A 22,477-nucleotide genomic window follows, 5' to 3' on the forward strand; every position below is an offset into this window, starting at 1 on the left:
TGCTTTACTAATGAGAAAAGTGGCGCAGAGGAGATGAAGAAACTTGTTCAAGGCCATCTGGCTAGTAAATCACTCTTAGGAATCCAGTCCAAAGGCTGTGGCCTTCCCATTAATTCTGATTATGTTTTCCCAAGACCCAAACAAATGAGTTTTGAGATCTAAGATGACAGTTTACAAACCTTGGTTCATCCGTGGCATTACTTGATAAAATTTCAGGACTCCATCTGTAACCTGTTAAATCAGAAGGGTGAGAGAATTCTTTTTGTACCACAGTACAGTCCTGTGATGCTTCTCAAGAAGAATTGCTAAGGAAAAAAATTTAGATGGTGAGATTATTTGCGAATTAATACTTAAGAGAATCTGGACCAAAAATAAGAGTTTTATGGGTGTGGAACGATGTTTTAGAAAAGCATGTTGTCAACTATCTTTTGTTCAACAGAAAAAGAAAGGTAAAGATAGGTAAAATTCTAACTAGAATTTTCATGATAGTATTTTTGGGTGCTTGCCAGACACTGCTCTAGGCACTTAATATATAATCTTGCTTAACTGTGCAATCATAGCAACCCTGTGAGGCAAAGATTCGCGTCGTAGGTGAAAGATGCGGGGAGAGGTAACTTGGGCAAGGTGGCATAAATTTTAAGTCACAGGTTGGAATTGAACTCAAAAGTTTTTTTTTTAAGTCTGCCTTCTACAAAAGTTTTAGAAATTGAGAATAAAATTAAAATTACCAGGAAACTATTACGTTTATAAATATTCCCATTATTAAAATTACGGCGTTCCTGTCGTGGCTCAGCAGTTAGCAAACCCAACTAGCATTCATTAGGATGCAGGTTCAATCTCTGGCCTCACTCAGCAGGTTAAGGGTATGATGTAGCTGTGAGCTGTGGTGTAGGTTGAAAACTCCTGATCCTACGTTGCTGTGACTCTGGCCATAGCTCCAACTGGACCCCCGGCCTGGGAACCTCCATGTGCCTCAGGTGCAGCCCTGAAAACAAAAAGACCAATAAATAAATAAAATTATGATTTTCCCTCTATTCAGAAAGTGTATGCTTTCCACAAAGTTCTTATTTTAAAAGTTTGTATTGTATATTTATTTTTATTTTTATTTTATTGTGGTAAGAACACTTAGCATGAAGGAGTTCCTGCTGTGGCACAATGGGATTGGCATTGTCTCTGGAGCTATAGGATGCAGGTTCAACCTTTGGCCAGCACAGAGGGTTAAAGGATCTGGTGTTGCCCCAGCTGTGGCATAGGTTGCAACAGATCTGATCCCTGTCCTGGAAACTACGTATGCTGTGGGGTGATGGGAAAAAAAAAAAACACTTAGCATGAGATACACCTTTGTTTTTTTGTTTTTTTGTTTTTTTGCTTTTTTTGTTTTTTTGTTTTTTTGTTTTATGCACCTATGGCATATGGAAGTTTCCAGGCTAGGGTTCAAATCTGAGCTGTAACTGCCGGCCTACGCCACAGCCACAACAACACAGGATCCGAGATGCATCTGCAACCTCCACCACAGCTCATGGCAACACCAGATCCTTAACCCACTGAGTGAGGCTGGGGATCAAACCTGTGTCCTCATGGATCCTAGCTGGGTCTGTTAACCACTGAGCTATGATGGGAGCTCCAAGATATACCTTCTTAATAGATTTTCAAGTGTATGTTATAAGATTGTTAACTATATATTGTTAACTATAGACACAGTGACCTAGTTTTAGTCTTGCTTAACTAAAACTTAAGGCCCATTGATTAGCAACTCTCCATTTTCCCCTTCCCCCGGTCTCTGGCAGCAACCATTCTACTCTGCTTCTATGAATTTGACTATTTTAGATAACTCATATAAGTGGAATGCAGTATATTTTCCTATGATCAACTTACTTGACTTAGCATAATGTCTTCAAGGTTTATGTTGACAAATACTGCAGGATTGCCTTTTTAAGGCTGAATAATATTGCATTGTATGTGTATACCATGTTTTGCCATTCAACCAGTAGATGGACATTTAGGCTTCCACATTCTGGCTATTGTGAATAGTGCTGCAAGTAACAGGAAGTGTTTTATCTCTTACAGATTCTGATTTCAATTCTTTAAGATATATACCCAGAGGTGGGATTGCTAAATAGAACTATGGTCATTTTATTTTTAACTTTTTGAGGATCCTCCATACTATTTTCCATAGTGGCCACACATTTTGCTTTCCCACCAACATGGACCACAAGATTTTATATAATAAAGGTATGAACTTGTCACATTTGCTTCTTTCTTTTTTTTTTTTTTTTGTCTTTTTGCTATTTCTTTGGGCCGCTCCCGCTTCATATGGAGGTTCCCAGGCTAGGGGTCTAATCGGAGCTGTAGCTGCCGGCCTACGCCAGAGCCACAGCAACGCAGGATCCGAGCCACATCTGCAACCTACACCACAGCTCACGGCAACGCCGGATCGTTAACCCACTGAGCAAGGCCAGGGATCGAACCCGCAACCTCATGGTTCCTAGTGGGATTCATTAACCACTGCGCCACGACGGGAACTCCTGTTTCTTAATTTGATGTGCAGTTTTAGTTTGTCACTAGTCAAATCTCATTCTAGTACTTTTTTTCTTTTGAAAATGTAATTCATTGATCCATAATTTTAGTCTATGTGTCTGACTTTTTTTTAACCAGTGATTATCTTGTCAACATTATTGGATTATCCCTTCTTTCCTACCACCACTGTCCCCAAGTTTTGAGATGTCACCATTATCATACTTTTTTTTTTTTTTTTGTCTTTTAAGGGCCGAACTCGCGGCATATGGAGGTTCCCAGGCTAGGGGTCTAATCAGAGCTACAGCTGCTGGCCTATGCCACAGCAACTCAAGATCTGAGCCACATCTGCAACCTATACCACAGCTCACGGCAACATGGATCCTTAACACACTGAGCGAGGCCAGGGATCAAACTCACAACCTCATGGTTCCTAGTTGGATTTGTTTCCACTGCGCCATGACAGGAACTCCTAAATTTTTTTAAAATTTTTTCAAATTTATTTCATTTTATTTTATTTTTTATTTTTATTTTTGGCTTCACTGCGGCATGCAGAAGTTTCTGGGCCAGGGATAAAATCTGCACACAGCATCAACCACAGCAGTGACACCACATCCTTAATGCACTGAGCCATTAGGGAACTCCATAAATTTGTAAACATATTCCTAAGTTTTATAGTCTGTTCCATTGATCTCTCTATTCCATCGCATTTTTTTCAATGTAAACACAAACTTTTGGATATTTAAGTGTGATGCTTGATATGCAGTACAGTTCCCTGTACTCTTTCAACAATGTACTTACTTGGCTGAGAGCATTTTTTTTTTTTTGTCTTTTTAAAAATTTTTTTATATTACTCAATGAATTTATTACATTTATAGTTGTACAATGATCATCACAGTTGTATTTTTAAGCTTCTCAGTAAAAACTACCAACCTGCTCTCCAGTGTGATATCAAGTCCTGCCTCATCCAGCATGTTAAGTGCTGTTTTCTCTGCACCCAAACCAAAACTGAGTTTGAAACTTAATGTGAACGAGGAAATCCTTCCCTCTGCCCTAAAGCAGTCTGTATGTGAGAGCCCAATCAAACCTAGGCTCTGGATCCTGTATTGCTTACGCACTTGTTTTGTGACATTTGACAAATCTATAACCTCTCTTAGTTTATTAATTTTTTATTTTTGGTCATGCCTGCAGCATGTGGAAGTTCCTGGGCCAGGGACTGAACCTACACTGCAGCAACAACCCAAGCCATTGCAGTGACAATACTGAATCTTTAACCTACTGTGCTCCAGGGGAACTCCAAACCTCAATTTAGGATTAACTGCAAAAAGGGGGCACCAGATGTGCTTTTTTTTTGTTTTGTTTTGCTTTTTAGAGCCTCACGTGTGGCATGTGGAGGTTCCTAGGCTAGGTGATCGAATCGGAGCTGCAGCTCCCAGCCTACGCCCCAGCCACAGCAACATGGCATCTGAGCCATGTCTTCGACCTACACCACAGCTCATGGCAATGCTGGATCCTTAACCCACTGAGAGAGGTCAGGGAGTGAACTCGCATTCTCATGGATCCTAGTTGGGTTCATTTACCTCTGAGCTATGAAGGGAGCTCCCACTAGATGTCCCTTAATATTTTGAGTCAACCCTGGGTTTCTTTGTTTTTTTATTTTATTTTTTTATTTTATGCGAGTTTCCAGGCCAGGGATTGAATCCGAGCCATAGCAATGGCAATGCCAGATTCAACCTACTGATGGACCAGAGATCCAATCCACACCTCCAAGGCAACTCGAGCCATGGCAGTCAGATTCCTAGCCCACTGCTCCACAGCAGGAACTCATCCTTTTGTATTTTTTAACTACATAGGCATGATATAGTTTTATTTTTATTTTATTTTATTCATTTTTGTTGGGGTTTTTTTGTTTTCTTTTTTCTTTTGGGGGCCACACCCATGGCATATGATATTTCCCGAACTAGGAGTCGAATCAACGAATCAACGCCATATCCAAGCTGCAACTGTGACCTCCAAGGCAGCTGCAGCAATGCTGGATCCTTAAACTACTGAGCAAGGCCAAGGATCTAACCTGCATCCTCACGGAGGACAGGTTCTTTTTTTTTTTTTTTTTTTTTGGCTTTTTAGGGCAGCACTCACAGCATATGGAGATTCCCAAGCTAGGAGTTGAATCAGAGCTGTAGCCACTGGCCTACACCACAGGCACAGCAATGCCAGATCTGAGCCACATCTGCAACCTACACCACAGCTCACAGCAATACCAGATCCTTAACCCACTGAGCAAGGCTGGGGATCTAACCTGTGCGCTCAAGGATATTAGTCAGATTTGTTTCCACTGAGCCATGACGGGAACTCCTACCTTGGGTTCTTAACCTACTGAACCACAATGGGAACTCCCATGATCTAATTTTTAATCAAGTTCAGAGAAAAAATAACAGGCTCAGAGTTCCCCTTATGGCACAATGTGTTAGGAGTCTGACTGCGCGGCTGGGTTCACTGGGGTCACTGCCGAGGTGAAGGTTCAGTCCCTGGCCTGGAAACTTCCATGTGTTGCAGGTTCAGCCACAAAATTAAAAAAAGAAAAAAGTTTCTCAAAAAAATATAGGAGTTCCCGTTGTGGCTCAGCAGTAATGAACCGCACTAGGATCCATGATGATGCAGGTTTTATCCCTGACCTTGCTCATTGGGTTAAGGATCCAGCATTGCCTCGAGCTTCAGGGTAGATCGCAGATGCAGCTTGGATCCCGAGTTGCTATGGCTGTGGAGTAGGCCAGCAGCTGTAGCTCTGATTCGACCCCTAGCCTGGGAACATCCATATGCCATGGGTGCAACCCTAAACAAAAAAGAAAAAAGATATATGCTGAAAACAGTTCTTCCCATCTCTGTGCCCAAGCGGTACAGTTTCATCACTGGAGGCTTTGTGGTCTCTGCACACAGGCGGAAAAAGAATTTTCCGGATTTAAAGCAAGGTGTAGAAAAGACAAGTTTATTGAGGCAAGAGACACTGTTAACACAGTGGGCCGACTTCCTGATAATCAGGGAGAGTGGACTCGGTGCGTGGGCGTGTCTGTTTTTAGAGCCCAAAGATAAAGGGAGTGCGAGGAGTGGTCTTGTCATACACCTGTGACCTGATGATTGGTTGGGGAAGAACGGGGTCTTCTGATACATTTACTGGTTGGTTGAGGAAGGATGGGGTCTTTGGATACACTAGTTGGTTGGTTGGGGACTTATGTTGCCCCTATAGGGGTGGGGTAAGCAGTGGGCTACATACCTTTTCTACTGGGGGGCAGGAAGGAGTAGGCCAAGTTGCTGGGTGGGGAAGTCCTTAGGAACATTGTAACAGTTACAGTGAGACAGGTGGGATGATAAGGGTCTGGCAATTCTTATCTAGGCCAGAGGCTTTTTGAGTTTTATTTCCTTGGAGACACCTTGAAGTCCCACAGGGGCAACTAGTGTTACAGTTTACATTCTTCCTTTCAGGGGTGTTTTGTGTATACATATGTATCCTATGCATATTATATATATATATACACATATACATATACACATTTTTCCTTTTAAAAATTAACATGCTATACACACCATTTGTCACTTTGTTCTGTTTTGATTTGTTTTTGGCCTTAACAATATGTCTTTATGGAGCTCCTGTCATGGCTCAGTAGTAATGAACCTGACTAGTATGCACGGGAATGCAGGTTCAATCCCTGGCCTCACTCAGTGGGTTAAGTATCTGGCATTGCCATGAACTGTGGTGAAGGTCAAAGAGGCAGCTTGGATCCCTCATTGCTGTGGCTGTGGCACAGGCACACAGCTGCAGCTTCTATTCAGCCCCTAGCCTGGGAACTTCCATAGGCTGCAAATGCAGCACTAAAACCAAAAAAAAAAAAAAAAAAAAATTTTTTAGACTTAATCTGCAAAATACATAAAAGAGCTTTTTCGATTCTCTTTATAGCTATATGATATTTCATTATATGGATGAATCAAAATTTAAGTATTTCCCATTTATGTATATTTATATTCTAATCCTACGCTATTAGAAACACTTCTGCAATAAATTTCTGCATCATTTTTTTTGCACATGTAAACAAGTATATCTGTAAGATAAATTGCTACGCATATTATTGCTATGTCAAAGGGCATGTACATTTTATCATATTCATACACACATATATATCTCCAAGTTGCCCTTTCTAGAAGTTCTATCAATTAATAGTCCTTCCAGCAATGTATGAGACTTGATTTCTTCCCACTCTCAATAGTACAGGATGTTATAAAGTTTTTATTTTGCCAAACTTATTTTATCATTATGAATAGGGTGCATGATTGAATGAGCATCTCATGTATTTAAAAGCTATATCTAGGAGTTCCCAGCAAGGCTCACTGGTTAACAAATGCGACTAGGAACCATGAGTTTTCGGGTTCGATCCCTGGCCTCGATCAGTGGGTTAGGGATCCAGAGGTGCCTGAGCTGTGGTGTGGCTTACAGATGGGGCTCAGATTCCTCGTTGCTGTGGCTCTGGTGTAGGCTGGTGGCTACAGCTCCAATTCGACCCCTAGCCTGGGGACCTCCATATGCCGCAGATGCTGCCCTAGAAAATGCAAAAAGCCAAAAAAATAGAAAATAAAAACAACAAAAGCTATCTCTAGTTCCTTTACTGTTAACTGATTGTTCCTACTGAAATATTAATATCTTATGCTTATTTTTCTACTGAGTGACCTTTTATGATTTGTGTGACATCTTTATTTATCAGGGAAATTTGTTCTTTGTGGTAAGTTTTTCCTCCAGTTTATCATTTTGACTTTGATTTTGTTTATTCTTTGAATTTTCAGGAAGTCATTTTGGTGTAGTTGAATAAAAAAATGTTTTCCATTATAGATTATCATTATTATTTCAAACTCTGAAAAGTCTTCTCCAATATAAGGTTCTTCTGTGGTCTTTTTAGGTTTTTTATAGTTTTTTTTTTTCCAATTTTGGCTTTATCTGGAGATTTTCTTATTATAAGAGATAAGGAATGGATCCAACCTTTCTTCCTTCTTACATATTAGCCTAGTTCTTTAAAACATGTTAAAATTTAGCCACACTTACAAAATGCTGAAAGAGCATTTAGCCTTGAGACATGACTTGGAAAAAACATCAATGGATGCTTACTCATCTAGCTCCTCATTTCAAATGGCCAGTTTGTCATAATATTTTTAGGTCATTCCTTTCATTTATTGTTTTTATTTTTTTGAATGCCTGGAGAAATATGGAAATCCCAGGCCAAGGGTCAGATCCGAGCCACAGTTGCCCCCTATGCTGCAACTGAGGCAACCCTTTAACCCCCTATGCCAGGCCAGAGACTGAACCTACATCCTAGCACTGCAGTAATGCTGATGATCTTGTTGCCCCACAGCAGGAACTCCAAGCAATTTCTATTTAAAAAATTAATTTATCTTTTTAAAAATTAAAGTATATTTGATTTATGCTTTTGTGACAATTTTTTTCATTTTTTTTTTTTTTTTGGCACTACCTTAGGCACTGGAGATACAGGGATGAATAAAATGGGGAGGCAGAAGTAAACAACTAAATTGGCAGCATAATTTTATTTTTTTATTTTTATTTTTTTTTAGGCCGCACCTGTGGCATATGGAAGTTCCCAGGCTAGGGGTCTAATTGAAGCTACAGCTGCTGGCCTATGCCAGAGCCACAGCAATGCCAAATCTGAGCCGCATCTGTGACCTACACCACAGCTCATGGCAATGCCGGATCCTTAACCCACTGAGCAAGGCCAGGGATCAAACCTGCAACCTCATGGTTCTTAGTCGGATTCATTTCTACTGCACCACAAAGGGAACTCCCCCCCCCCTTTTTTTTTTTGGTAGCATAATTTTGGATAGAGATTAGCATCATCAAGAAAATAAAGGTAGAGGAGTTCCCATCATGGCTCAGTGGAAATGAATCTGACTAATATCCATGGCCCGGTGGGTTGAGTTGCCATGAGCTGTGGTGTAGTTGCAGATGCGCCTCAAATCTGGCATTGTTCTGGCTGTGGCATAGGCCAGCAGCTACAGCTCCTATTTGACCCCTAGCCTGAGAACTTCCATATGCCGTGGGTGCAGCCCTAAAAGGACAAAAAGTCAAAAAAAAAAGAAGGAAATAAAGGTAGAAAATGTTGCTAACTTCATGAGAGACATTAGGTGCTCTGTTGAAAAGAGGGAATGAGACTAGTCTGTTGTGACCTGTCTCTTTTGAACATATCTTCCCTTCCTAAAAACTCATGAACTACTGTATTAGTTATCTATGGTTGCATAACAAAAACCACCCCAAACTTAGTGGCTTAAAATAACAATAAACATCTCATTTCTGATCTGTAGGTCAGAAATTTGGAAGGAACTTATTTGGATGATCCTAGTTTGGAGTCTTTCATGTGGCTGCCATCATCCAAAGGTTTGACTGAAGTTGGAAGTTATACTTCCAAGATGGTCACTCATGCTGGCAAGTTGAGGCTTGCTTTTGGCAGGAGCTTCAGTTCCCTACCAAGCAAACCCTCATAGGCTACTTGAGGGTCCTCACACATGACAGCTTCCTCACCTAGGCCAGGTGAGCTAAGAGAACAAGGCAGAAGCCATAATGTCTTTTATGACCTAATATCAGGAGTCATACAACATCATTTTCACAATATCCTATCGGTTAAACAGGTCAACCCTATTTAGTGTGAGAGAGAATCATGTAAAGGTGCAAATGCCAGGAGATAATAATCACTGGGGGCCATTAGCACAATCACTAATTTGTTAAATAGAATTCTAGGCATTCTCTGGTGGCTCCATGGGTTGAGGATCTGGTGGTGTCACTGCTGTGGCTCAGGTCTGATCCTGGGAACTTCTAAGTGGGTAGAGCCAAAGGGGGTGGTGGTGGCGGAAACAACCCAACAGAATTCTAGAGAGTAAAATGAAGTGATGATGTGCCATGGGGTTCAGTATCTCACTCATTTGTAGTCAAATTTGTCTAGATTTGAACTTTATAAATCCAAAAAATTTGTCTCTAACCTTTTTTGGGGGCAGGGTGCTACAATATGGAATTTCCCAGGCTAGGTATTTAATCGGAAGCAGAGCTGCAGCTGCCAGCCTACACCACAGCCATGGCAATGTCAGATCTGAGCTGCATCTGCATCCTATGCCGCAGCTGGTGGCAACACCAAATCCTTAACCCACTGAGCAAGGTAACTCCCATGTTGTCTTTAAAAAAGACTATTCCTGGGAGTTCCTGTTGTGGCACATCGGAAACGAATCCAACTAGGAACCATGAGGTTTCAGGTTCCATCCCTGGACTCGATCAGTGGGTTAGGGATCCGGCGTTGCCGTGAGCTGTGGTGTAGGTTGCAAATGTGGCTTGGATCTTGAGTTTCTGTGGCTGTGGTGTAGGCTGGCAGCTACAACTCCGAATGGACCCCTAGCCTGGGAACCTGCATATGCCTTGGGTGCGGTCCTAAAAAGACTACTCCTTCTTTAATCTTCTTCCAAAATATTCAAGTAAACCATTATTACTTGGGCCCTTTTCTTTTCTCTCTTCTCCCCTCCCCCCCAAATTAATCCTGGTTATAAAGCTGTTTTTTTTTTTTTTTTTTGGAGGTCATAATCTGCAGACTGATAGGAATTAAAATGTGAAGGTTATGAGCTAGAAACATTTCAACCATAAAGAACAAGGTTCTTCCAGTGAACAAGGCCAGAACTGACATGATAAGGCAACTTTATTAGACTCTTCAAAGAGTTGAATGAGTATTTTGTTCCTGAATTTAACACTTACTTACTTTTTCTTTTGTTCTCTTCAGATGAGCTGAAACAGTATTACAAATCTGGATTTGAGAACATTAAAATGAACCTCAACTATAGTAACTGACATACAGCTCAGGGACAGTACCACACAATCTGGGAAATTGTAACTTAATCCCTGGAGGAAATGAAGGGGGTTGTCTGCAGATGAAGAGTCCTATCTGAGCCTCTGCTCTCTACAGACCCTCCCATATCTCTCTAAAGAAGGCAACACTTAGGGAACACTTGTCTTAGATTCTCAGTGTATTTAGTAAGAGAATTGGTGATTTGAATGGCTGTCTGTTGCTAGACTCTAAGTAATTTATGGGGCCTTTTCATACTTGTATCTCAGTGCTTAATAAATATTTGTTGAATTAATAAATCTTTTGATATCTGGGAGGGAGTGATGGAATTGTTCTTGCTCTTGAAAAGTTACCAGTCTCTACATCTTCCATAATGAAGGAATCTTACTTAAAGGTAAATAAATATAGCTCTGTTGTTAAAAACTTATCTATTTATTTATTTATTGTCTTTTCTAGGGCCGCACCTACGGCATATGGAGGTTCCCAGGCTAGGGGTCTAATCAGAGCTATAGCCACCGGCCTATACTGCAGCCACAGCAACGCAGGATCCGAGCCGTGTCTGCAACCCATACCAAAGGTCATGGCAACACCGGATCCTTAACCCACTGAGCGAGCCCAGGGATAGAACTGACAACCTCATGGCTCCTAGTTGGATTCGTTAACCACTGCGCCACCATGGGAACTCCTGTTTGTTAAATACTTTTGAACAGACTTCGAAGTCACTGACAGTTATTCAGCTTTGCACTCACTCATTTTAACCAACCTTGCTTCTCCTTATTTCCATCTTTGGAGGCTGTCTGTTACAAAGCTCTGCTCTCAGCATTTTCCATACATCTTTAGGCTTACCTGATAACTGATGTTTTCTCTCTTGGAAATCACCCTGCTATATGTACTGTTCACCCTTTTAACTGTCTTTCCACCTGGTAACCTAAGGCCTCCCTCAGTCCAGATCAAAGATTTAAGGTTTCTAAGCAGGAACAGAAAAAAAGTTTGCTACTACTGCTGTGATTTCATGACTTTAGAGAACATGTTAAACTTGCAACAGAGGAAATGTGAAATCCTGTAAGATGTAAAACTACCACCATCCATCAAGGGGCATTCATTTTCTCCTCCTGCTTCTTTTTTTGTCTTTTTGCCTTTTCTAGGGCTGTTCCCGCGGTATATGGAGGTTCCCAGGCTAGGGGTCGAATGGAAGCTGTAGCCACCGGCCTACGCCAGAGCCACAGGAACGCGGGATCTGAGCCGCGTCTGCAACCTACACCACAGCTCACCGCAACGCCGGATCCTTAACCCACTAAGCACGGCCAGGGATCGAACCCTCAACCTCGTGGTTCCTAGTCAGATTCGTTAACCACTGAGCCACGACGGGAACTCCTCCTCCTGCTTCTGACTTGCAAAAAATACAAGCTAAATTTGTCTATTTAATGCACAGTACCAGATGTCCACTCTATTTCAGATAAATTAGCGGGTAGCGGAAATATCATTTTACATTCCCAACCCCAGTCTGATTTGAGATTGGATCGATTTCATGCAGGGTCTGTGGAATTTTCCCAGACTGCTGGCCCTGTTTCCCACTTTGCATGTCTAAGGTGATTTCGGGACAGAATTAACACTTCCCTAGGCATTTGCTTGCACAAGGGTTTACTGAAACGGTCGCCATTGCGCAAGCTCTAATTCTTCCAGTATAACTTAAGCCTAAACAGATACACCAACGCGTTTTGCCGATCTTGCACATTACCCTGGCTGCCCTCTAAGCCCACCTGCGTATTCCCACGGGCCTCTCTCGGCACCCCCGCCCCACCGCCGGTCTCTTGCCTAACCTTCCCGCCCGCTAGCCAAGGACTGTTCCTTCTCTCGCCTTCCCCTCCCTTCGCCAACCGGCCCTTTCCGAGACTCCTCCCAGGCTTCCCGCCCTGCCCCGCGCGGGCTAGGGCTGTGCCGTCAGCAGCCACCCCTCCCCGGCGCCCGGACGCAGAGCGCTGCTCCGCCCCGCCCCCCGCGCAGGCAGCCGTCCTCTACATCCGGGTACCGACACTTGCCGCCCAGACTCTGGCACTATGGTCATGGCGGAGGGGACGGCTGTGCTGAGGCGGAACAGGCCAGGCACCAAGGCTCAGGTACTATGTCTACACTTTTGCTGGAGTTGGGGGCTTTTGGTGCTCAGCCGCGGCGCACGTAGAGGGTGGACTCCCCTGAGAGGAGGTTGGGCCCGGGCGTCGGGCGGGCGGGGGCACTAGCGCCCGGCCTCTTCTTCCGGAGCCTCAGCCCCTTGGTCTAACTGAGGCGGCGGCGGCCCGCGAGGCCTGTGGAGCTCGGACTTGAGGATGGGCGTGCGGGGCGCGTGAGGCCACCGAGGCCTGGAGCTGGAAGTCTGTCCACAGCGACTGCTTGTTCGCTTGTTCTCGCCTCTTCTCTGATCCCCAGCTGACCAGCGTCTCAGGGGTGCGGCCGGCCAGGTGGAGACCCCGGCGTTTCCGTGAGGGTCGGGGCTGCCACAGCCTACTTCGTTCTGGTTTCCAGGTCCTACCTGGCTTCTGACGTGCCGGACTTGCCGTCCAGCTTGACTAGCCGGATTTGGGAGTTGATAATTTGCTTTATCCTCCTTTTCTTGCTGTTTGTCTTTGACTACTTCTCGCTGTAACTGTTCTCTGGTCCAGCAAGTTTTCATCATCAGGTTGTGACTTGTTAGATGTCATTCCTTGTGAATTTCCTTGTTATTATGTGTGACGAATAGGGAATGAACAGATAATTTATCAACTTTTTTATAGGGCGGTACTTGGGGTGAGTTGGTGCTTGTTTAGATATTGATTCTCGGTGTTTGCAAAAGACGGGGACGCCTCACATTGTTTAAAAAAAATAATAAAGTAGGCATTTAAACTTCATCTGATTAATTTGCCAAGCAAAATGGCTTGCTATTGAGTAGATGCTCCGATATCAGAAGAGATGTGTTAAAATGTTAATGTGTTAAGAGATGTGTTAAAATGTAAGATGTGTTAATTTTAAAGAAGACAAGTGGGTGGGAAAAAAACAAGCAACAGTGGAGCTATGACCATATGCCAGAGAATAGATTTTAATATCTTGTACAGAAAGATATTAAGGGAAATATCTTTGAAAGGGAGTCCTTTCAAAGGAAACTTTTACATTCAGATACCTTCCCAGATCCGTGTTGTAAATAAGGAAACTGAACTCAGATGTTAGATTGCATTTGCTGAGAGTTACACAGTCTCCAGATTCTTAGTTCACTAGTTTTCTCTTTAACAAGTTGCTTTTAGTACTGAATTGTAGAGAGTTTAGTTTGAAAGTCTTTTTTTTTTTTTTTTAGTGGAGTCATATGTCAATTACTTCTGTTGGCAATTTTATGGTTATACCACTCGGAATTTATATTATTTATGCTTTGCTGTTTCCAAAGTTTCTTTCGTTATAAATGATCTTTTTCTTATATACCTTTACTTCTTATTCTGTGGGAGCATTGTTTGTGATACTTTTAAGTGATCAACTCTAGATTTCTATTTATATTCATAAGTAGACTTTTGTACTCACAATCTGAGAATCATCCATTTTTACGTATTCAAAAGTTCTTAATTTTGAAAGGTTAGTTAAAATCATATACTTTAACTCATTATTTTAACACTCATTTGCTATGTTGTTCTGAGTAAGTATGTTGTTATAAGAAAGCACCTTTACTTTTACCACATTGTCATAGATCAAAAGTGTTAAATAAAATGTAACAGAAAAGGTTAGGATTTTTTTAAAGGGCTGCTTAAGCAGCATTTTATCCTATCCCTTGTCTCTCACAGTGATTTCTTTCAGTGAAATAACGTCTAGTCAAAAATGATTTATTTAGAACAATAATAGAATAGATAGAGTATCTTCCTATTTTTTTTTAATTGGTTAGATTGGGATATAGGCACATAATTGGTTTTCTTTTCTTTCTTATTTATTTATTTATTTGTTTATTCCGCTGTACAGCATGGGGACCAAGTTACACATACATGTATACATACTTTTTCTTCCCATTGTTGTGTTGCAGTGTAAGTATCTAGACATAGTTCTCAATGCTATTCAGCAGAATCTCATTGTAAATCCATTCCAAGAGCAATAGTTTGCATCCACTAACCCCGAGCTCCCGATCCCTCCCACTCCCTCCCTCTGCCCCCTGGGCAGCCGCAAGTCTATTCTCCAAGTCTATGATTTTCTTTTCTGTGGAAATGTTCATTTGTGCTGTATATTAGATTCCAGTTATAAGTGATATATGGTATTTGTCTTTTTCTTTCTGACTTATTTCACTCAGTATGAGATTCTCTAGTTCCATCCATGTTGCTGCATATGGCATTATGTCGTTCTTTTTTATGACTGAGTAGTATTCCATCATATATATATATATATATATATATATATATATATATACACACTCATAAGTAGACTTTTGATATATATATATACACACACAGCATCTTCCTAATCCAACCATCTGTCAATGGACATTTGGGTTGTTTCCATGTCTTGGCTATTGTGAATAGTGCTGCAGTGAACATGTGGGTGCATGTGTCTTTTTTACATAATTGGTTTTCAATAAATGTTTAACTGAATTAAATAAGAACTCCATTAAGCTGGATTTTTGGTTTCTATTGTAAATTTTGAAAGTATATATATATATATATCACAGTTATGATGAGGCAGAACATTTAATTCCCAATTAACTTGTTTACATGTTTTCTGTGTATTACTATGTGTTTTCTAATATTTTAATTTTTTTTATGTGGCTGCACCCATGGAAGTTCCTGGGCCAGTTTGAATCCAAGCCACAGCTGCAGCAATAGCAAAGCCATCCTTTAATCCACTGTGCCTGGCTAGGAATCAAACCTGCGTCTCTGCAGCAACCAGAGCTGCAGCAGTAGGATTCTTTCTTTTTTTTAATTGAAGTATAGTTGATTTACAGTGTTGTGCCATCTTCTGCTGTATAGCACATGGACTCAGTCATACATGTATATGTCTTCCTTATCCTCTATCATGGTCTATCCCAAATAGATTGGGAATAGTTCCCTATGCTATACTGTAGTACTGTCGATTCTTAACCCACTGCAGCACAGCAGGAACTCCTTTGTTTTGTAATATTTTATTTATTTATTTATTGGTCTTTTTGCCATTTCTTGGGCCACTCCCGTGGCATATGGAGGTTCCCAGGCTAGGGGTCCAATAGGAGCTATAGCCGCTGGCCTGCACCACAGAAACAGCAACGCCAGATCTGAGCCACATCTGCAACCTACACCACAGCTCACGGCAACGCTTTATCCCTAACCCGTTGAGCGAAGCCAGGAATCGAACCCACTTCCTCATGGATACTAGTCTGGTTCGTTAACCACTGAGCCACGATGGGAACTCCTGATAGCAACATTTTTCACTACAGTCCAGAAAGGAAGCTGTTTAAAACTATTTTCTAATAATATGTAGATGATATCTGCATCCTGGAATAATTTCTAGAAAGTTGTTTTTATTTCTTGACATTTAAAATAAAATTAGTTCATTTTCGTTCAGATAAGACAACTATTAAAACAAAAGATGAAATGTTTAAGACACTTAAAAGGGTATTTCATCAGAACTGAGAACTAAGACATTAATAGTATAGTTGAATCCCTCTGTATCACACACTTCGGTCTTCTACTCACCCCTAACCAGTAAGGGTAATTATCATTCCTTTTCTTTCCTTAATACGTTGATTATATATATATTATATTCATAAGTATGTTTTGCACTTTCTTAAACCTTTCCTCATGTGGTATCGTACACTGTATTCTCCAGTTTGCTCCAAATTTTGTTCAAGGTGTTTGGAGACTTAGCCATGTGATTCATATAGGGTTGTAGATTGTTGGTTTCCTACTACTTTTTCCTCCAGTTTTACCCCTGACATTTATTTATTTATTTATTTATTTTTGTCTTTTTGCCTTTTCTAGGGCCACTTCTGTAGCATATGAAGGTTCCCAGGCTAGGGGTCTAATTGGAGCTGTAGCCGCTGGTCTACACCAGAGCCACAGCAACGTGGGATCTGAGCCACGTCTGCAATCTACACCACAGCTCACAGCAACACTGGATCCTTAACCCACTGAGCAAGGCCAGGGATCGAACCTGCAATCTCATGGGTTCCTAGTTGGATTCCTTAACCACTGAGCTACGACGGGAATTCTGCCCCTGACATTTATTGGGTACCTACAGTGTGTTAGGCATTGCACTCCTACTAAGGATATATAGGTAAACACTTGAAAGTTCTTAACCATGCCTGTGAACTGAACTATCTATAGAGGAATTCAGAACCAGAACAAGGTGATCCATAAAAATATTCCCCTTAAAAGGGGTCTTTCTGTTTGTATGACTACTTTTTGATGGAGGTCATATTTTGATTTAGAAATTTAAAATATTCCAAACCATTTGGAATTGGAATGATAATTTACAATGTCTGTCATAAATAATTTATGGAGTAGTAAATGCTACTAACTAGCTATTCTCTTCAGATAAAAACTGATTCAGTTTTTTAGTGCCTGGAGATTTTTCTTCAGTGTAACTTGCAAAGATATTCAACCACTATAAACAAAAAAGTGGTAGACTTATCTCATCAATTAAGTAATATGTGAAAAGCTTATAGGAGTCATATTTGAGGGATTTGTGGTTGAAAAAAAATGTAACAATGTTCATTTAAATAAAATCATGTTGTTCATTTAAAGCATCAAATAAGATACCTTTAACTTATTCACTAATAATCATATCACTTAACAGTATAAGGGCTTTTCTTCTCTAGTATGGCATTGGCTCTTTATTAAGAATTGAAGTTAATTATAATAATATTGCATGTTCTTTGTAATTTTGAATGTGCTTTAACCATGAAATATTTTTTTTATAGGATTTCTATAATTGGCCTGATGAATCCTTTGATGAAATGGACAGTACACTAGCTGTTCAGCAGGTAATAACAGTAGTTTCTTTTGTAGCTCCATTAACCTAAGTATTTTCTCTCCCCTGGCATGGTTAAGTATTCATGTATCTTTTAGCACAAACCAGAATCCGTGGAATTAATGGGATGCCTATTTAAAACTTCTGTCAAACATCTTTTTTTTTTTTTTTTACTATAAACCTCATTTTGTTTTAAGATAGCATATTAAACTATAATCAAACTTAAAAACATTTATTATCTGTTAATGTATATCAAATTAGGGTATCAAGTTTGACTTTAGAATGAATTTAATTCAAAATTAATTGAATGCTAAATTAGAATAATATAAGTAGATGAAGTAGCTTATTCATTTGATGCCCAAACACTTAACATGTCTAAGCTTTACATTTTAATTTTAGTTACTGTTATTTCTTTTTTTCTTTTCTTTTTTTTTTTTTCCTCGTCTTTTTGCCTTTTCTTGAGCCGCTCCCGTGGCATATGGAGGTTCCCAGGCTAGGGGTTGAATCGGAGCTGTAGCCACCGCCCTACACCACAGCCACAGCAACTCGGGATCCAAGCTGAGTCTGCGACCTACACCACAGCTCATGGCAATACTGGATCCTTAACCCATGAGCAAGGCCAGGGATCGAACCCGAAACGTCATGGTTCCTAGTCAGATTCATTAACCGCTGAGCCACAACGGGAACTCCCTAGTTACTGTTATTTCTTAACTTTTGTCCCCCTCCAATATATTTGAGGGCTAAGATGCCTCCCTTTAGGTTGTTGCCACCATTCAATAGCTCACTAAGGCAGTCATCAGGAAGGTGGGCTTCTGTAGAAGCTTTGGTTTGAAAAGCCCCTCAGGAAATTCTGAAATATTCTTACTAAAAATCACATTGTATACTATGCTGACTTGAAAAAAAAAAAAAAAAAATGGTGGTTCTTCCCAAATGTGTAAAATCTGGAATTTGGAAATAAAAAATTTCTCATAACTAATTCTTAAAAATTGCTTTAAAGAGTTAATAAAAGGATGACCAAAATTATTATGTGCTAGTATGTTGGACAAGTTTGTTTGTTTTGTTGTGTTTTGTATTTAATTTTATGACCATACCTGTGGCATATGGAAGTTCCCAGGCCAGAGATTGAACATGAACTGCAGTTGTGGCAGTGCTGGATCTTTTAACCCACTGCACTGGCATCGGGGATTGAAGCTAAACCTGAGTCACTGCATTCGGATTCTTAATCCACTGTATCACTCTGGGAACTCCATGGCTGTTTGATTTTGATAGCCAGATAATAAAAGTAGGTAGTTATTTGGATTTATTTTGTTATTTGAAAATCTTGGGAAACAAAATAAAAGTATAGTTGAAGGACTCCCTGTTTGGCTCAATGGGTTAAGAGCCTAGTTAGTATCCGTGAGGATGTGGGTTTGATCCCTGGCCTTGATCAGTGGGTTAAGGATCTGGCAATGCTTCGAACTGTGGTGTAGGTTGCAGAGTGGCTCAGATCCAAAGTGGCCATGGCTGTGGCATAGGCTGGCAGCTGCAGCTCGGATTTGACCCCTAGCCTGAGAATTTCCATATGCCATAGGAATGGTCCTAAAAAGAAAGAAAAAAAAAATTATAGTTGAATTCTTAGAGCATTAAAAACTCAATTCATAACCTTTTTTTTTTTTTTTCATTCCTTTTTATGGCTGCACCTGAAGCATATGGAAGTCCCCAGGCTAGGGTTGAATTGGAGCTGCAGTAGCAGGCCTATTCTATAGCCATGGAAAAACCAAATCCAAGCCATATCTGCAGCCTACATGTAGCTTGCAGCAATGCCAGATTCTTAAGCCATTGGGCGAGGCCTGGGATTGAATCCACTGCTGGCTGATACCATGTCAGGTTCTTAACTCACTGAACCACAATGGGACCTCCTCAATTCATAATCTTTTTTTTTTTTTTTTCAACTCATAATCTTAACAGAAACATAGCAAAACATTTAGAATGGATCTAGTGTCATATTTAGATATTTAGCACAGGAAATGAAAAGTATTGATGAATGAATGGCTTTGCTTATTGCTTTTTAAAAATGTATTATTTGGAGTTCCCATTGTGGCTCAGTGGGTTGAGACCCCAATATAGTGTCTGCGAGGATGTGGATTCAGTCTCGTTGAGTGGGTTAAGGATCTGGCATTGCCTCAAGCTGCAGCATAGGTTGCAGATGAGGCTTAGATCGGTGTGGCTGTGGCTGTGGCTGTGGCTGTGATGTAGGTCTAGTTGCAGCTCCTATTTAAACCTGGCTCAGGAGTTCCCGTCATGGCGCAGTGGTTAACGAATCCAACTAGGAACCATGAGGTTGCGGGTTCGGTCCCTGCCCTTGCTCAGTGGGTTAAGGATCTGGTGTTGCCGTGAGCTGTGGTGTAGGTTGCAGACGCGGCTCGGATCCTGCGTTGCTGTGGCTCTGGCGTAGGCTGGCAGCTACAGCTCCGATTAGACCCCTATCCTGGGAACCTCCATATGCCGCGGGAGCGGCCCAAAGAAATAGAAAAAAACCAAAATAAATAAATAAATAAACCTGGCCCAGAAACTTCCATAAGCCGCAGGTGCAGCCGTAAAAAGAAAAGAAAATGTATTATTCAATCAGCAAATATTTAATGGGCTAGCAAAGAGGTAGGCCTTGCAGAGGATACAGAAAAACAAACCTGGAGCTTTATGCCAGGAAATTGGTAAAAATTAAGAGGGAAAGTACAGATATTATTTCCTTTAAAAGTAGAGATTTGTCCTGATGCTCTGTCGAAGTTATCAGTCCAAACAGTTTTTTCGTGGAATCTTTTAGGTTTTTTATGTATGAGATTAGTTCATTTGCAGAGAGCTAAGTTTACTTCTTTCTTTCCAATCTGGATGCCATTTATTTGTTTTTCCTGCCTGGTTGCTTTGACTAGAACTTCCAGTGCTGTTTTGAATAGAAATGGCAACAGCAGGCATCCTTATCTTGTACCTGATCTTGGAGGAAGGCTTTCAGTCTTTCACGTTTACTATGATGTTTGCTTTGGTTTTTTCCTATATGGAAGAGTTTGAAAAGAATTGGTGTTCTTTAAATAGTTTGTAAAAGGGAGTTCCCGTTGTGGCTCATCAGGTTATAAACCCGACTAGTATCCATGAGTATGTGGGTTTAATCCCTGGCCTCACCTGGTGGGTTAAGGATCCAGCATTGCCATGAGCTGTGCTGTAGGTCACAGATGTAGCTTGGATCTGGTGTTGCTGTGGCTGTGGTGTAGGCCAGCAGCTGCGGCTCCCATTTGACCCCTAGCCTGGGAACTTCCACGTGTCGCAGGTGTGGCCCTAAAAAAATAAAATAAAAATAAGTAAATAGTTCATAAAATTCACCAGTGAAGCCATCAGGTCCAGGGCTTTTCTTTGATTGTACATCATTGTGAATGCGGTTAATGCCACTGAACTGTACACTTAAAAATGATTAAAATGACTGTCCTTTCCCCTTTGAATGGTTTTGGCACCCTTGTCATCAAAAATCATTTGACTGTACATGTAAGGGTTTATTTCTAGTTGCACTATTCAATTCCGTTTTGTCAATATGTCTATGTCAGTACTATACTGTTTTAATTATTATAGCTGTGTAAAAAGTCTTAAAATTAGGAAGTGTGCATCTCAATTTCTACTTTATGAAGTATTGATTTACATTGTTTTGAATGTATAGCAAAGCAGTTCAGTTATAGATAGATGAGAGTTTCTCTTTCATTTTCTTTTTGAATTGTTCCTTGAAGATGTATAGAAACATAATTTTTGTTTGTTTGTTTTTTTGCTTCTTAGGGCTGCACCCATGGCATATGGAGGTTCTCAGGCTAGGGGTCCAATTGGAGCTACAGCTGCTGGCCTATGCTGCAGCCACAGCAACAGATGATCCGAGCTGAGTCTGTGACCTATACCACAGCTCAGGGCAATGCCAGATCCTCAGCCCCCTGAGTGAGGCCAGTGATTGAACCCGCAACCTCATGGTTCCTAGTCGGATTCGTTTCCACTGTGCCACAGTGGGAACTCCTGCATTGATTAATTTTTTAACATATTGAATGCCTTTCATTCTTTCATTCATGTGTGTATGGTTTATCTTTCTTATCCTTTTACTTTTTTTTGGCTGTACTCATGGCATGTGGAATTTCCCCAGACCAGGGATTGAACCCATGCCACAGCAGTGGCCCAGGCCACTCTTATGACAATACTAGATCCCCAATCCGCTGCCCCACAAGAGAACCTCACCATCCTTTTACTTTTAACCTATCTGTATCATTATATTTGAAAAATTTCTTGTAGGCAGTGTACTTGGGTCATGTTTCTTTATTCTTTCTGACAGTGCTTATATTTTAAGGATATAGGCCATTAAATGTTAATGTAGTTACTGATATTTTTAGATTGAGATCTACCATTTTACTGCTTATTTTCAATTTTTTTCCTTTTTTGTTTTTGTTTCCCCTTTTCTGCCTTTTTAAGGATTATTTGAGCATTTTCAGTAGTCTATTTTAGTTTATTCCAATGTTCACTGTATTTCATATATATATAATATATATAATACAAATAATATAAATAATATATATAAAATATACATATTTTTAGTGTTTTCGCCACAGCATGCATCGGCTTGATGTAGATCTCAGCTCCCAGACTAGAGATCGAACCCAGGCTGTGGTGGTGGAAGTGCTTCAAAGTGCTGATCCTAATCACTTGGCCACTGGGGAACTCCTTCTTAAATAATTTTTTTGACGATTGCTCTTGAGATTATGAAGAACATGCTTAACTTTCCAGTCTAATTAGAATCAATATTTTACTGCTTTGACTGAGATATAGAAACTATCATCATTTAGACTCTTCCTTTATGCTGTAGTTGTCTATGTTACACTTACATTGAAAACCCCCTCAGACAGTGTTATATTTCTTGCTTTCAAGAAAGGTTTCTTGAGTTCCCATTATGGCTTAGTGGATTAAGAATCCTGCTAGTATCCATGAGGATGTGGGTTTGATCCTTGGCCTCGCTCAGTGGGTTAAAGGATCCAGTGTTGCTGTGAGCTGCAGGTAGGTTTCATATGACGCTCAGATCTGGTATGGCTGTGGATGTGGCATAGGCTGGCAGCTGCAGCTGCGATTCAGCCCCTAGCATGGGAACTTCCATATGATTT

At 40.8% G+C, this 22,477-nt stretch overlaps 1 protein-coding gene across 1 annotated transcript in view; it reads left to right on the forward strand.

The window, feature by feature from the left end:
* MOBKL3 (MOB family member 4, phocein) overlaps positions 12,428-22,477 on the forward strand; it is a 29,370-nt gene continuing 19,320 nt past the window's right edge. Inside the window, 2 exon segments of the mRNA NM_001032379.1 lie at positions 12,428-12,502; positions 17,278-17,340. Of these exon segments, the coding sequence (NP_001027551.1) occupies positions 12,443-12,502; positions 17,278-17,340 (123 nt within the window). The 5' untranslated portion in view covers positions 12,428-12,442.

This window comes from Sus scrofa, chromosome 15 (genome assembly GCF_000003025.6).
Source record: "Sus scrofa isolate TJ Tabasco breed Duroc chromosome 15, Sscrofa11.1, whole genome shotgun sequence".
In the NCBI taxonomy this organism is placed as follows: Eukaryota; Metazoa; Chordata; class Mammalia; order Artiodactyla; family Suidae; genus Sus; species Sus scrofa.